This window comes from Lipotes vexillifer, unplaced genomic scaffold (assembly GCF_000442215.2).
Source record: "Lipotes vexillifer unplaced genomic scaffold, Lipotes_vexillifer_v1.1 scaffold185, whole genome shotgun sequence".
In the NCBI taxonomy this organism is placed as follows: Eukaryota; Metazoa; Chordata; class Mammalia; order Artiodactyla; family Lipotidae; genus Lipotes; species Lipotes vexillifer.
In genome coordinates, this window is record NW_006794406.1 from 1,508,066 (window position 1) to 1,522,452 (window position 14,387).

The window sequence follows — 14,387 nt, forward strand, 5'->3', positions numbered from 1 at the left end:
AAAAAAAAAAAAAAAAAAAAAAAAAAAAAAAAAAAAAAAAGATTAAACCAGCTTTCCTCAAGAAAGGAAATGACCAGCTTTCCTCAAGAAAGAATTTTCCTAGTAGTAAGATTAAACCAGAATCAGTGAGGTGACAGCAGGCACACACTAACAAAGGATTCTTTCCATATATGGAAAGAGGTGGAACTCCAGCTTAATGGGGAAATAACTGGGGAAGAATTTCCAGAAGCAACTGATTTTTTTGAACCTGCTACTAAGCTATAATACTCTATGTGCTAGACACTGAGCTGTATGTCACCAATTTCCAGAGCCAAGCTGCAAGGTCAATGTTGTTTTCACTTTACAGGTGAGGATTTGTAAGCCAGCATACAAACAACACGTACTAACTAGTTTGGGCTAGTTACTTAAGCAGTCTAAGGCAGTTTTATTAAAGGAGGATAATGCTACCTACATCCTGACACTGTTCTGAAGATTAAATTATTAAATTATGTATCTATGTATATACAAACGTAACACATATCTATGTACGTACAAACATGTACAAACACAAACAGAAATGTGTAGAATAGCACTTTGCAGGAACTTAATACATATTCCTGGTACCATACTTGAGAAAAATAGCAATGTGTAAGGCATAGTCATGGTGGCATAACTGAATTTAACTGCAGGCTTTCTTTTATGTGTACCCAGCTTTATTTTGAACAACCACCTTTAACGTACAGGTTTCTCCTCTTCTTTTGTTAGGTACTGGATGTGAGTAGAGAAGGCAAAGAAGAAGTATTCTACGGGCCTACACTTCCTTTTGCTTCCAATGGAATAGCAGCATGCTTCCTCCCAGCTCCGTATTTCACATGCCCTAACCTTCAGACTCTTCAAGTGCCTCATCACAGGATTGGCACCATCTGAAAAGCCAGTGCTCTCTTAACAACCATCATGAACACAAGGAAGAAAAAGGCCTGACTTTTGGATACTGGGCATGAAAATACTCAGTGCTCAATGCTTCCTTGTTTTGTTTTCTAGATCTTCTATTCAGATAAACATTAGCAAAAAATGAACAGTTTTCTAAAATACACATTATTGAAAACGCTTGTCACGCTTCTCAGTGTGTGTCAATATACAGTACAATATGTATGACTTTTATGGTGGTGTAGCTTAGTGCTAACTTAATGGTCCATGGATCTTTTAAGCATTCTTTGTACACTTTGTCTAATCAGTGCTGTCCAGGACATTACCCTCTTAGTAAGGCAGTTTATTCCACAAGTACTGCCATCAATGATCTTAAAAAAAAATTGTCAGTACTTAATCTCTTTACTACTTAAGCCTGGGATTGTAATTTTTCTTTTAAAAATTTAACATTATACAGCCCTGCTGTATAAGTAGAGACTCATCATTATGACATCATAAATTTTTAAATGCCATATTTTATTCAAGGTAATACAAATAATAGAAGTACACCGGAACAGCAGATGGAATACCCAGATTTTTCACCTTTGTTGCTCTGTTACCTTGGGCCAGGAGCTTAACTTTACATTGCTTCAGTTTTCTCACTTTTTAAGGAGGGCAATTATTGATTTCCATATTAATTCAGAAGAATGTTTTAAGGATTAGGCAAATGCTCTGAAGTACTTTGCCTAAGAAAAAGAAATGTCACTCAAATTACAAGGTATTTTACTGCTTTAGAACCTTGTAACTGAAAAAGATTATTTTTGAAGTTTAAAAATTACTAGATAGAACTTGGAACACAAGCTATGAGATAAATGATTCTGAAGAGCATGTGAAAGAGACATGCTAATTATGAAAAAGGAAGTTTACTAAAGCCAAAGATTCCTAAACTTGTACAAACACTTGCCTCAAATAATAAGTCTCTCAAACATTTCATCTAAGCTCATTTAGTGAAAAATGACATTTTAAAGCTCAGAAAAAATTAGTTGTACTAATTTCGGTACCATAAAGTGCTCTGACATAAATTTGAACCTAGTATCAGTAGTTCTAATAAGTTTTTCCACTTTGTTAAAGGTTATGTCAATCTTGAGTGCTTGTGGGATTCTTCTCTACCACCAATACATATTTTATTACTACCATTTTTAATAATGCATGAGAATTTTTTTAGTCTAGGTTTTTGGATTTGCTTTGTCTATAACAAAAAATAAAAAATAAAACAACTCAGTAATCGTATTTGAACATAAATTCAACAAATATAACATGAGTTTTTCCCCTTAATCTTGTTAGGATAAGTCACCTTTATTAAAAGTAAGATTTTACTTTTTTTCCTTAGTTTAATCATTCAGCAATCCTTGTCTTAATGGGAAATTGTCATTTTATTCATGTAACCACTTTTAGTAATCAGAAGTGAATAAAAAATATTTTTATTCCTAAATATAGAATTCACTAACTTTATATGATACCTAAAACATTAATTAAAAAAAATGTATATATATATAAATAAAACTTTTGGCTATTTAGATTAAAGGCCGGGAGGGGAGACTAGGGGTAAGAAAAAAATGGTAAATTTTTAAAAGAACAGATTTTGTTTATACAAACAAAAAGCCTTAAGAATATTTGTACAGTTCTGAAAAGTGAAAATTGATAATTGATATTTAGAAGGAAAACAGAGAGTCTCTTTAAAAGGTATAAACCATCTAAATTAAATTTTTAAAATGCCTTACCATGTCAGGAAAATGGACTCCAGCGTTTCAGAAATGTTTTCAACAAGGACCTAAACAAGAATTTCAGATTTACTAAAATTTCTACTTGACACACAGATTTTCCATCCAGCAGTTTTACTTTATAAAACAATCTATTTTTAATCCCAGACTCTCTACCCAATTAATGAAAGGGAAGGTCTAAAAGTGAACTTGCTTGAATGATAAACAGAAAGGCAGCCTGAGATTATTCTAATTTCTGTGTACACTTCTATTTATTTAAAACAAATGAGTATATATTATCAAACCTCTCCTCAGTGAACTTTAATGTATTATTCAGTAATATTACAGAATTGAAGTCAGAATTTTTAAAAGTTTTACAGTTTTCAGAAACACTTATAGACAAAGAACAGCATCCAAAGTACAGCACCCCTCCCCTAAAGAGAAAAATTTCAGATTGCTTATAATTCGATCCTTACCTCAAACTGATCATAAGAGCTAATAAGAAAAATTCTAGAAAACAATGTTTGGTCATATAAACCAAGGCCCATTGAAACTATTCAAATATATGTTCTCCATTTAAGTGAACTATCCTACAGTAATTCATCTTCCATTTTTACTCTAAAGTTAAAGACCATATTGTACTTATATTTAAAATATTAATTTGAATTTCCAAAAGACTATGAAGCTTCCAACAGTTTAAACATCATTTCAAGATTTTACTTTAAAAAAGAAAAAGCAGTAACAGATATCGGCAGTGTTCTTACTCTAGGAGGAAAAGCCAGAAAAGACATGAATCTCTAAAATAATATAATATGTATGTAAAATGCAATAGAATTCCTTAGATCTTTAAGAACAAAATGCCAATTGGTTATTTTTAGGGTGTTTTTCATCCTTTTTCTCTTCTCAGTTTAACCACATGTATACTGTATACCCTTCAGCCATTACAATAGCTGAAAAATTAACTTTTCTTTGTTTTAGCAGAGTATAAAAGCAACAGGAATAATAAGATAAAAATTATTCCTCTAGGTAACACGGTTCATTTTTATTTTGGTTTTCAAAGAGTCAATCTGTCATAAAGAGGCAGTTGAATAATCACAGGTGCAGTGTAAGTTGGATATATACATTTTTTATTATATCTCATTACTATATACACAAATAACTTAAAGCATGCATATGCCCAGAATTTTTCTAAAAGCACAATCCACAAATGCAATGAACTGGATAACTATCAGCACACCAAAAACTTCAGTAAGCAGAAGTTGGTAAGTTCATTTGGTACTGATTTTGGTAATCTTACCAAACATAGTTCATCACAGAATCAAAATATAAATCTCATATCTTACTAAATATGTGAAAGAATACGCTATTTTGCTGGCTTCCCAAACCAACTGTTTTAAGCAAACAAAGCATGTTATTTATACTAGCATACTCTATACTTGACTGACAAGGCAATATTTTTAACCCTAGGAGGAGTAGCCAGGAGATCAGTTTTTGGAAAATGTAAGGTTTATGTAAAAAGTCTATCAGTCAAAAAGCAGTGGTTTAGTACATAGAACACAGGTTTTGGTGAGGTTTCTATGATATCCATCTTTTATCTCTGAAACACAAGTGCTATGTTACTGTGTAGGATTAGGGAAGGTAGGTTTCCTAAAGGCTTTTCCCAACTGCAAAGGCTCATCAAATTTTTATATGATATATAATCCTAAAATAAAAATAAAAACTGCCAAAGATTCTGTGAAAGTACATGGAAATGGGCTCATGTAATTAGTTAAGAACAAAGTAGTTTTAAAAATTTGCGATGAAGCATGGAAGAAGATAAAAATAACAATGCATAATGAAAACACACACATAGTCTAACAACTCACAAATAATATTTTACTTACCCCCCAAAATAGAAAAAGTCAAATATGCTTAGTAAGAAAAGAAAATATGCTAGGGATAAGTAAAGATATAAGAAGTTTTAAACTTTAAAGCTCTTCTAATACAAATGAACAAAATACTGAACGATTTTTGTGCAGAGACAATACTCCATGTTTTTTTCATCCTCTATGGAAACCTAATTAAATGTTGAACTGAAATTTAAATCGTAACCAAATCTGTGTCTAATAAAGTCCTTTCATCACCCTGTTGTCTTTCAATCATCTCTTCTACACTCCATCTGATATTTTAAAGAAATTATTTGCGTGGAATAATTACATATCCAACATGTATATTTTAATTTTCTTCCTATTTAAGTGTCTTAAGGTTAGGTTTCTATAGAAATGATGGTATTCTAATTGGCAAACTGAGTGAGGCCCACAGTGTAGAATGAACATGTCATTCAGAGAAAGCAGCTAAGACAGTCTACTTTCCTGCTTGAGGTAAGTTTGGAAACAGAAGGTATAGCGTCAGGTGGCAGAAGTCTCCTGACTGAAGGGCTTGAATGTCAGCTTATTAACAATGGGAAGTAAATGGAGGTCCTTGAGCAGAAAAGTAAGAAGGAAGAAGTATTTTAGGAACACTAATGTCAAAACTATGTGAAGAATAAATTTCAAGAGTCCAGAGATAAGAAGAAGATTATAGTACCCAATAGAAAAATGTTTGGATGCATGAAATGGCAAAAAGAAAAAAATCACAAGAGCTTATAAGGTGATCAAATGAAAACTGGGGAGCAATGAATCCAAGAAATGTCACGGCTAAGTGACTTGGGAAAGTGGTGTATTCTCTGGGTAGAAAATGAAGGCATGAGCTAGACTGGAAATGAAGATGATAAGGGCAGCTTGACATGTTGCCTTGAGATTTCAGGAGAATCCAACTAGACAGGTTTAGAGAAAAATTAGCACTACAGATAGAAAAAAGTTAAAAGCTAGTTTTATCAGTTCACTACTACAAGAATGTTGAGACAGAGCAGGTGAAGGGCTAGATCTTACCAGTAGGGACAAGAAGGAAGAACGTGTATGTAGGAAGGAGCGATACTGCTGAGGAAGGGATGAGAAGATAAAAGAAAATGCAATGTCACAGAGGCCCCAAAGACCAAGAAAAATGAGAACACATTCCAGATTTGACCAAAAGAGAATGGCCTATCTTACAGTGGTAGAAGCAGCCACCTCAGAGATTACAGGGTTTTTAGGGGAAAAGGAACATTAACGAAGCAAGTATAGGTACTCTTTAGTCTGGAAATGGAAAAAGACAAGACTATAGTAATAATTTATGGGTCAGTGAAGATTCTTAAGAAATGGAACAGAGTCATACATTTTCTTTTTTTCTTCAATAAAACAGCTTCTTTAAAACTTTACTGAGGGCTTCCCTGGTGGCGCAGTGCTTGAGAGTCCGCCTGCCGATGCAGGAGACGCGGGTTCGTGCCCCGTTTCGGGAAGATCCCACGTGCCGCGGAGCGGCTGGGCCCGTGAGCCATGGCCACTGAGCCTGCGCGTCCGGAGCCTGTGCTCCGCAAATGGGAGAGGCCACAACAGTGAGAGGCCCGCATAACGCAAGGGAAAAAAAAAAAAAAAAAAAAAAAAAAAAAACTTTACTGATACATAAATTTAAAAATACATATACATATACAGGTATTGTTACAGACTTTTTCTTGTTACTGGTTTTTTTATGTATAAACTTTAGTTATTCTTAGTATCTACAGCTATACACCCTAATGCATGATTCAGCAGTAGATTTTCTTAACCCTTAAAAAGTTTCATAAGCTAAGGAGCAAGATTCTCCAAGATATCTTTATCAATTTCCCTTGGGGGTGAAAAAATACACACACACACACACACACAAACTCTTTAAAGGCATCCCATTAAATAGTTTAAATTTCAATTGCTACAACTTGCAAAATAATACATCATTCATTTAATAAGTTACTATCATAATGAAAAGAAACTCATTGCTATGAAGTCTTAGTAACCTTAAAGAGGCTTTCATTCATCCCATTTGTTGAATTAAAAACAGTTTATTTGGGGGAAAAGTAAACCATTTATATGTCATGAAGTCCTTTAGACTTCACAGATTACAATTAGGAAAGGGCTATTAACTATAGTTTCCCGATTGCAGTGCATTTCATTTTAAAAGATACTTCTTGAGTCAGAAAAGGGTTGAAATGTTTTCCTGAAGGAATAGTAGAACCATGATAAACACTAGATGCTCAAGAAAAAAACAATAAATTATTTCAAACTTAGCAAACACGACATGTAAGAAAACATTGAAAAGAAGTGGGATCTTCATCTAGGACATAACATTAGAGAAAGAGGAACAAAATTAGGAAGTGTTCTTCACCTTTGTGCATGAGATAGAGTGATCATGTCTGTACACCACCAAACAGAACATAGGTCAACAAATACTTTCACATACATTTAAATTATATGATTATAATTATAAATCAATTATCCCACTGATTCCTACCAGAACACTGTGAAATTTAAAAAAGGGTTATTATTCATTTTTCTCCACGAAGAAACTGAGGCTCAGAAAGGTTAAGAACTTGCTCAAGGTCACAAAGCAGAGCTGGGTTTGAGACCCAGGTGGGTTTCCAACACTAAGATTGGAGCTCTTTTTACCAAATAATGCTCATTAGAAGGAGTCAAGGACAAAAGCCCAACTGGTGGAATGAATCTGAATGAAATAGTTAAAGGGTTGAGAGATGAGCTGCTATAGGAAACTAAACTGGCTCCCTTCAAACATGTGTAAGATGCTAGTTTATAAAAGGCTCTAATTGAAGAGGAAGGAGATAAATCAGCTGACTTCTCAAACCTCTTCTGTTAATTTTGTAAACTTAAAAATTTCCAGAATATTATTTATTCTCTTTTCTTAAAGGCTCTTGTTTATCCTCCTCCTGATCTGTCTTTTAATGACAACTCCAAACGAAAGGATGAGTAGAGGAAAACATCTGGCAACCGTTGGAACCCAAGTATTGATATAAACAGTTGGCCCAAGTTAAAAAAAATACATATTATCTGTATAATCATTTAGCCAGATTCAGTCTCATTCCTCATAGAGTTAAGTGTGCTTTGTAAGGATTTTATTAACTTGCCTCACGCATAGTATAAAAAAGGATAACAAATATACTGTTCTATCTCCTGACCATCCCTCCAAAAAAAAAACCCAGCATAGGGCAGCCAGGTAATTTGAAATAGTATCATAATAAAATATAACTCATAAGAAAACAAAAAAACAGAAATAAATTACTCACAAGGCAGAAAGTCACATTACAGTAAAATGGCCATGGATCAACCAGTACAAACCTGCTTAGACATATACACATAACACTCCCAATTAGGAAAAGTTTCTTTAGTTTCACTAAAACCTCTTCAAAATAGAATGCAGTTTTACCAAGTTCGAAAGCTCCTATAACATATTTAATTAACTTTTATTTCCTTATTTATGTACTTTATACCTACAGGTATGAAAGGAAAAAAATCCTAGAAAGTACTGTTAACAGAACATTATACAATTAATTAAAAGTAGGAGTCAGAATAGTGCAAAGTGACTTCAGATAGTTATAATTAATATTGAGGATGAATCACAAAATAGATTCAATATTATCATCTTCTAGTCTCTGTATCTCATCTTGTCCCACTTGTCCTAGGTGAGATAAAAGTTTGCTATAGGCTTCCCTATAAAGAAAAAAGAAAAGAAGACATATATATTGACTACCTTTTCCATTATTTTTCATTTAAGTCTTTACAAACTGAGCCTACTTGAATGTCTACTCGTCTATACACACCATACACGATGTAATTAAAGTACTTTGATTCTTTAACATACTACTTTTGGACATATGAATTATAGTATGAGTAATGACCCTTCTAAAACAATCTCTTTAGGAAATACAGACTTATACCCCGCCCCCCCGCCCATGTTTCATTACTCTAAATAGTCCAGCATTATCTTCAGCTGGGTTGTAATCTATTAAAAAGAAAAAAAAAGCCTTGATCTATTTCTGACCAAAATCCATATATCTAGTTGAGTCACTAATCTTATTCACTGGAACACACTCCAAATTTTTATAAGTGGAAAATAGGCCATTTCTAGAAAATGAATCTAGATTTCATAATCATTGTCCGAAAGGATATAATCAAATTATCAAACATACCTTTGTGCAATATTTCTGCCAAGGCCCCATTTCCGCTCTGAATTCTTCAGAGATTGAGTAAGGGTAGAAATCAAGTGGATAACAACCTGTTGGTCCAATGCTGCTACTGTTTCTAAAATGCTGTAAATCTGATAATCATATCTCATACCATAATCCTCGATAAATTTCCTGAAAGTAAAACACGTTACTTAGAATTACTTCTGGAGCAATTCCTTGGGCTGGTATCTGTATGGCAACAAGCTGTAACCTGAACACAAGAAAGATCATTTCATGTAAGATTACCATAAGGATTTAGATGCCATGTGAACACTATTTAACACTTGAAAATAAAGAACAGAAATGGCTTCAGTATGAGCTGTGAACAGAGTGGCAGCATTAGGAGAAAGGGAAAGGGAAGAGCTGGAATCCCAGGAGGAAGAATAAGGGGGAAAAAATCTAATCTCAGGGACTTTTTTGCTATAGTGTGCATGATGAAATCTAGATGGTCAGGATGTAGAAGAGACTAAAACAGCAAAGAGTCCAGTTTCCTAGTTATTTTGTATATCTTTTAGTTATTGCTAACTCTAGATAAATCAAATAATATTTCTATGAGGAAAGCAAGTTATTTGAAATAATTTTTATACTGTTTAACCGATCAAGAGACTTTAGACCCATAGAAGACCTTTTATTAATAAGAATTATATATTTTAATCCTAAAATTTCCACTCTCTCCCCCCAAGAAAATAAAAGTCACCTAGCTCAATAAATTGAACTTAACAAACATGCAATCTTTGTTCATATAAAATCCTTCCTCCTCTCTTAGGGCTTTACAGTTTTCATAAATCCAGTATTTATTTCAAATGATCACAATTTAAATAAACTGTAAACAACTGACAAGTGCCAACTATGTGATGAGAAAGAAAACTGAGGAATCAAAAATCTAACAGAATGAAGGAAATGGACCCAAACTATTTATCACAGTAGTGCTAGGGTAGAGATACATGAAATAAAGGTGAACTGGTAGAAACTGTGAGAAAGAAATACTTAAAAGTACTGCCCTAACAGAAAGCATAAGACTCTATAGGGTGCAAGGCAGGAAAATAAAAACAAAACAGAAAATGTTTCTCAAGTTGCAGTTATTCTTGTGAAGGAACAACAGATCTACAAAGTCTATGCTTCACAATTACATACAATGGAGCTTTCTGGGTCCACAGCATCTAAAGTGAGTAGGAAAACCAGTGACAGGCACTTTCACAGTGGATCCTGAGTAGCATGTTTAGCAGCTCCAAAGCCTGTACACCTGTCATCATGACTCACGTTTCCCACCTTGTCCTCTTAAACACAATGCAAGAATCTTCCTTACTAAATTCTCAGGTAATTTTACGTCAGCTCACTTATCTTTCTTCTTGGTACTTTTATTTTTTAATAAAACAACATAGCAAAACCACTGCCAAAAATACAATAATTGAAACTACAAACAAGTAGTAACACATTATGTTTTGGATAATTAGTTATTTAAAAAACATGTTGGCTGTCAAATGGCTGGCAATAGTCTTCTTGCCAGTTGGCATATTTTCCAGTTACCTAAACACAGAAGTCAGCTGGGCGGCAGGTTCTCCTCCTGACCCCACTTGGCAGGCTTTGACCATGTACTGCAGGTTCTCAGTGGCCAGCCTTTTAACTAGGAGGAAAATTTACAGCATTACACATTTTGTCTGGTTTGACCATCTGGATCCTCATTTTTATGAGCGCTCTAGATTTAGAAAAACATGTTTTCTTAAAGTATCTACATGCTTTTTTGTTATTTTTCAAAGCGAAATAGTTACAAGCTTTTGTTTTGTTCTAAAGTCTCCCTATCTTCCATTTTAAGAAAATATAAAACACTTAACAAGTCTATTTTTTACAACCCTGTAACTGAAAAAACACATGTGAAGATAAGTCTTTCTGTTAGAAAAGAGCCCATATTCAAAAACACTCCAGTATCCTAACCTTGCAAACACTGTTACATACTGATTAAAGATAACCTTTAATAATTCAGCTGATTTAGAGACAAGCAGGTTGATTTTTTTAATTCATAAGCATATTCCTCCCACTAACAAACATATATGTAGAAAATTAGAAACTAAGTTTACCTTCACTTAAAATTAGCAATATATATATATAAAATCAACTATTTGTGATGCTAATTTTGTTTTGAAAGACAGCAGTTACAAAAAGAACATTTATGTTCTTTCAGTATTTAACCAAATCCTTTACAACTGTGCACTTGTACATAAAAACGGCAACAACAAAAAAAAACAAAGAATGTAAAAAATTCACCATGTTCCAAGTGCTAATACATTTTTGTTATACTGTTTTTGGAACATTAAATATAAGTAGCTGGGGAAAAAATTACTTTCTCTAAGAATAAGGAAAATTTAAGAAACTGTAATCCACTATGGCAAGAGTACAAAACATGTGATGCACATGAAGTTAAATTAATTAAAATGAAGTAGCAGATAATGTTTTCCATAGCATGACGATAGTGGATAAGGAAGATATAGCATACTTGTCTTTATTGAGCAAATAAGTTCTCATATTAGATGTAATCCTAAAGCCAACATAACTGTTTCTTTTAAAAGATGTTTTCTTGAAAAAAAACAAAAACAAAACCCACAAGTTCTTCTGTGGAAAAAGTACTAGAACATGAAGAAATAGCCTTCACAAAGTATTAACAGCAAGCATTGTTTTTTAAAAATAACAGCTTTATTGAGGTATAATTCACACATAAAAACCAACCTTTTAAAGTGTACAACTCATTGGTTTTTAGTATATTCATAAGAACTTTGAAGTTATCACTACTATCTAATTTCAGAACATTTTCATCACCTCCCCCCAAAACCTTACACCTATTAGCAATCTTTCCCCATTTTCTTCCTCCCCCAGTCCCCGGAGGCACTGATCTACTTTCTGTCCCTACCGATTGTCTCTTCTGGGAATTTCATATAGATGGAATCATACAACATGTGGTCTTATGTGACTGCCTTCTTTTCACTCATTATAATGTGTTTTTTGTTTTTGTTTTTTTTTCACTTAAAAACTTTTATTTATCTATTTATTTTTGATTATACAATGCAGTGTTATCATCAACTATAGATAGTTTCTAACCTATCCATTCGATTCTCAGACCTTATTCATCCTATAACTGGAAGTTCATACACTTTTTTTTAAACATTTTTATTGGAATAAAATTGCTTTACAAATGGTGTGTTGTTAGTTTCTGCTTTATAACAAAATGAATCAGTTATACATATACTTATGTTCCCATATCTCTTCCCTCTTGCATCTCCCTCCCTCCCACCCTCCCTATCCCACCCTTCTAGCTGGTCACAAAGCACTGAGCTGATCTCCCTGTGTTCCGTGACAGCTTCCCACTAGCTATTTTACATTTGGTGGTGTACATATATCCATATACACACCACTCTCTCACTTTGTCCCAGCTTACCCTTCCCCGTCCCCATGTCCTCAAGCCCATCCTCTAGTAGGTCTGCATCTTTATTCCCGTCTTGCCCCTAAGTTCTTCATGACTTTTTTTTTTACATTCCATATATATGTGTTAGCATACGATATTTGTTGCTCTCTTTCTGACTTACTTCACTCTGTATGACAGACTCTAGGTCCATCCACCTCACTACAAATAACTCAATTTTGTTTCTTTTTATGGCTGAGTAATATTCCATTGTATATATGTGCAACATATTTATCTATTCATCTGATGATGGACACTTACGTTGCTTCCATGTCCTGGCTATTGTAAATAGAGCTGCAGTGAACATTGTGGTTCATGACTCTTTTTTGAATTATGGTTTTCTCAGGGTATATGCCCAGTAGTGGGATTGCTGGGTCGTATGGTAGTTCTATTTTTAGTTTTTTAAGGAACCTTCATACTGTTATCCATAGTGGCTGTATCAATTTACATTCCCACCAACAGTGTATGAGGGTTCCCTTTTCTCCACACCCTCTCCAACATTTATTGTTTGTAGATTTTTTGATGATGGCCATTCTGACCGCTGTGAGATGATACTGCATCGTAGTTTTGATTTGCATTTCTCTAATGATAAAAGATGTTGAGCATTCTTTCATGTGTTTGTTGGCAATCTGTATATCTTCTTTGGAGAAATGTCTGTTTAGGTCTTCTGCCCATTTTTGGATTGGGTTTTTGTTTTTGTTTCGTTTTGTTTTGTTTTTTGTTTTGATAATGAGCTGCATGAGCTGCTTGTAAATTTTGGAGATGAATCCTTTGTCAGTTGCTTCATTGGCAAATATTTTCTCCCCTTCTGAGGGTTGTCTTTTGGTCTTGTTTATGGTTTCCTTTGCTGTGCAAAAGCTTTGAAGTTTCATTAGGTCCCATTTGTTTTTATTTTGATTTCTCTAGGAGGCGGGCCAAAAAGGATCTTGCTGTGATTGATGTCATAGAGTGTTCTGCCTATGGTTTCCTCTAAGAGTTTGATACTGTCTGGCCTTACATTTAGGTCTTTAATCCATTTGGAGTTTATTTTTGTGTATGGTGTTAGGGAGTGTTCTAATTTCATTCTTTTACATGTAGCTGTCCAGTTTTCCCAGCACCACTTATTGAAGAGGCTCTCTTTTCTCCATTGTATATTCTTGCCTCCTTAATCAAAGACAAGGTGACCATATGCGTGTGGGTTTATCTCTGGGCTTCCCATCCTGTTCCATTGATCTATATTTCTGTTTTTGTGCCAGTACAAGACTGTCTTGATTACTGTAGCTTTATAGTATAGTCTGAAGTCCAGGAGCCTGATTCCTCCAGCTCCATTTTTCACTCTCAAAATTGCTTTGGCTATTCGGGGTCTTTTGTGTTTCCATACAAATTGTGAAATTTTTTGTTCTAGTTCTGTGAAAAATGCCAAGGGTAGTTTGATAGGGATTGCATTGAATCTGTAGATTGCTTTGGGTAGTATAGTCATTTTCACAATGTTGATTTTTCCAATCCAAGAACATGGTAAATCTCTGAATCTATTTGTGTCACCTTTAATTTCTTTCATCAGTGTCTTATAATTTTCTGCATACAGGTCTTTTGTCTCCTTAGGTAGGTTTATTCCTAGATATTTTATTCTTTTTGTTGCAATGGTAAATGGGAGTGTTTTCTTGATTTCACTTTCAGTTTTTTCATCATTAGTGTATAGGAATGCAAGAGATTTCTGTGCATTAATTTTGTATCCTGCTACTTTACCAAATTCACTGATTAGCTCTAGTAGTTTTCTGGTAGCATCTTTAAGATTCTCTATGTACAGTATCATGTCATCTGCCAACAGTGACAGCTTTACGTCTTCTTTTCTGATTTGGATTCCTTTTATTTCTTTCTCTTCTCTGATTGCTGTGGCTAAAATTTCCAAAACTATGTTGAATAATAGTGATGAGAGTGGGAAACACCTTGTCTTGTTTCTGATCTTAGTGGAAATGGCTTCAGTTTTTCACCATTGCGTACGATGTTGGCTGTGGGTTTGTCATCCATGGCCTTATTTTGTTGAGGTAAGTTCCTGCTATGCTTACTTTCTGGAGGGTTTTGATCATAAATGGGTGTTGAATTTTGTCAAAAGCTTTCTCTGCATCTATTGAGATGATCATACAGTTTTTCTCCTTCAGTTTGTTAATATGGTGTATCACACTGATTGATCTGCCTATATTGAAGA

The 14,387-nt window shown here is 34.0% G+C and overlaps 2 protein-coding genes across 6 annotated transcripts in view; one reads left to right on the forward strand and one right to left on the reverse strand.

Annotated features, from left to right (window-relative positions):
* Nucleotides 1-2,368, forward strand: part of KLHL32 (kelch like family member 32) — a 235,811-nt gene extending 233,443 nt beyond the window's left edge. For 4 of the 5 annotated variants that reach the window (XM_007467190.1, XM_007467191.1, XM_007467193.1 and 1 more), the window contains one exon: nucleotides 745-2,368. In XM_007467190.1, coding sequence (XP_007467252.1) covers nucleotides 745-906 — 162 coding nt within the window. In that variant the 3' untranslated portion in view covers nucleotides 907-2,368. The remainder of the gene's footprint in view (nucleotides 1-744) is intronic. The other variant, XM_007467192.1, reaches the window with a different exon arrangement.
* A 5,529-nt stretch (nucleotides 2,369-7,897) lies between these two features.
* The window catches only part of MMS22L (MMS22 like, DNA repair protein), a 143,451-nt gene continuing 136,961 nt past the window's right edge, over nucleotides 7,898-14,387 (reverse strand). The window contains exons 22-24 of the mRNA XM_007467195.1: nucleotides 10,279-10,375; nucleotides 8,716-8,883; nucleotides 7,898-8,236 (exon numbers count right to left, since the gene is read on the reverse strand). Of these exons, the coding sequence (XP_007467257.1) occupies nucleotides 8,143-8,236; nucleotides 8,716-8,883; nucleotides 10,279-10,375 (359 nt within the window). The 3' untranslated portion in view covers nucleotides 7,898-8,142. The remainder of the gene's footprint in view (nucleotides 8,237-8,715; nucleotides 8,884-10,278; nucleotides 10,376-14,387) is intronic.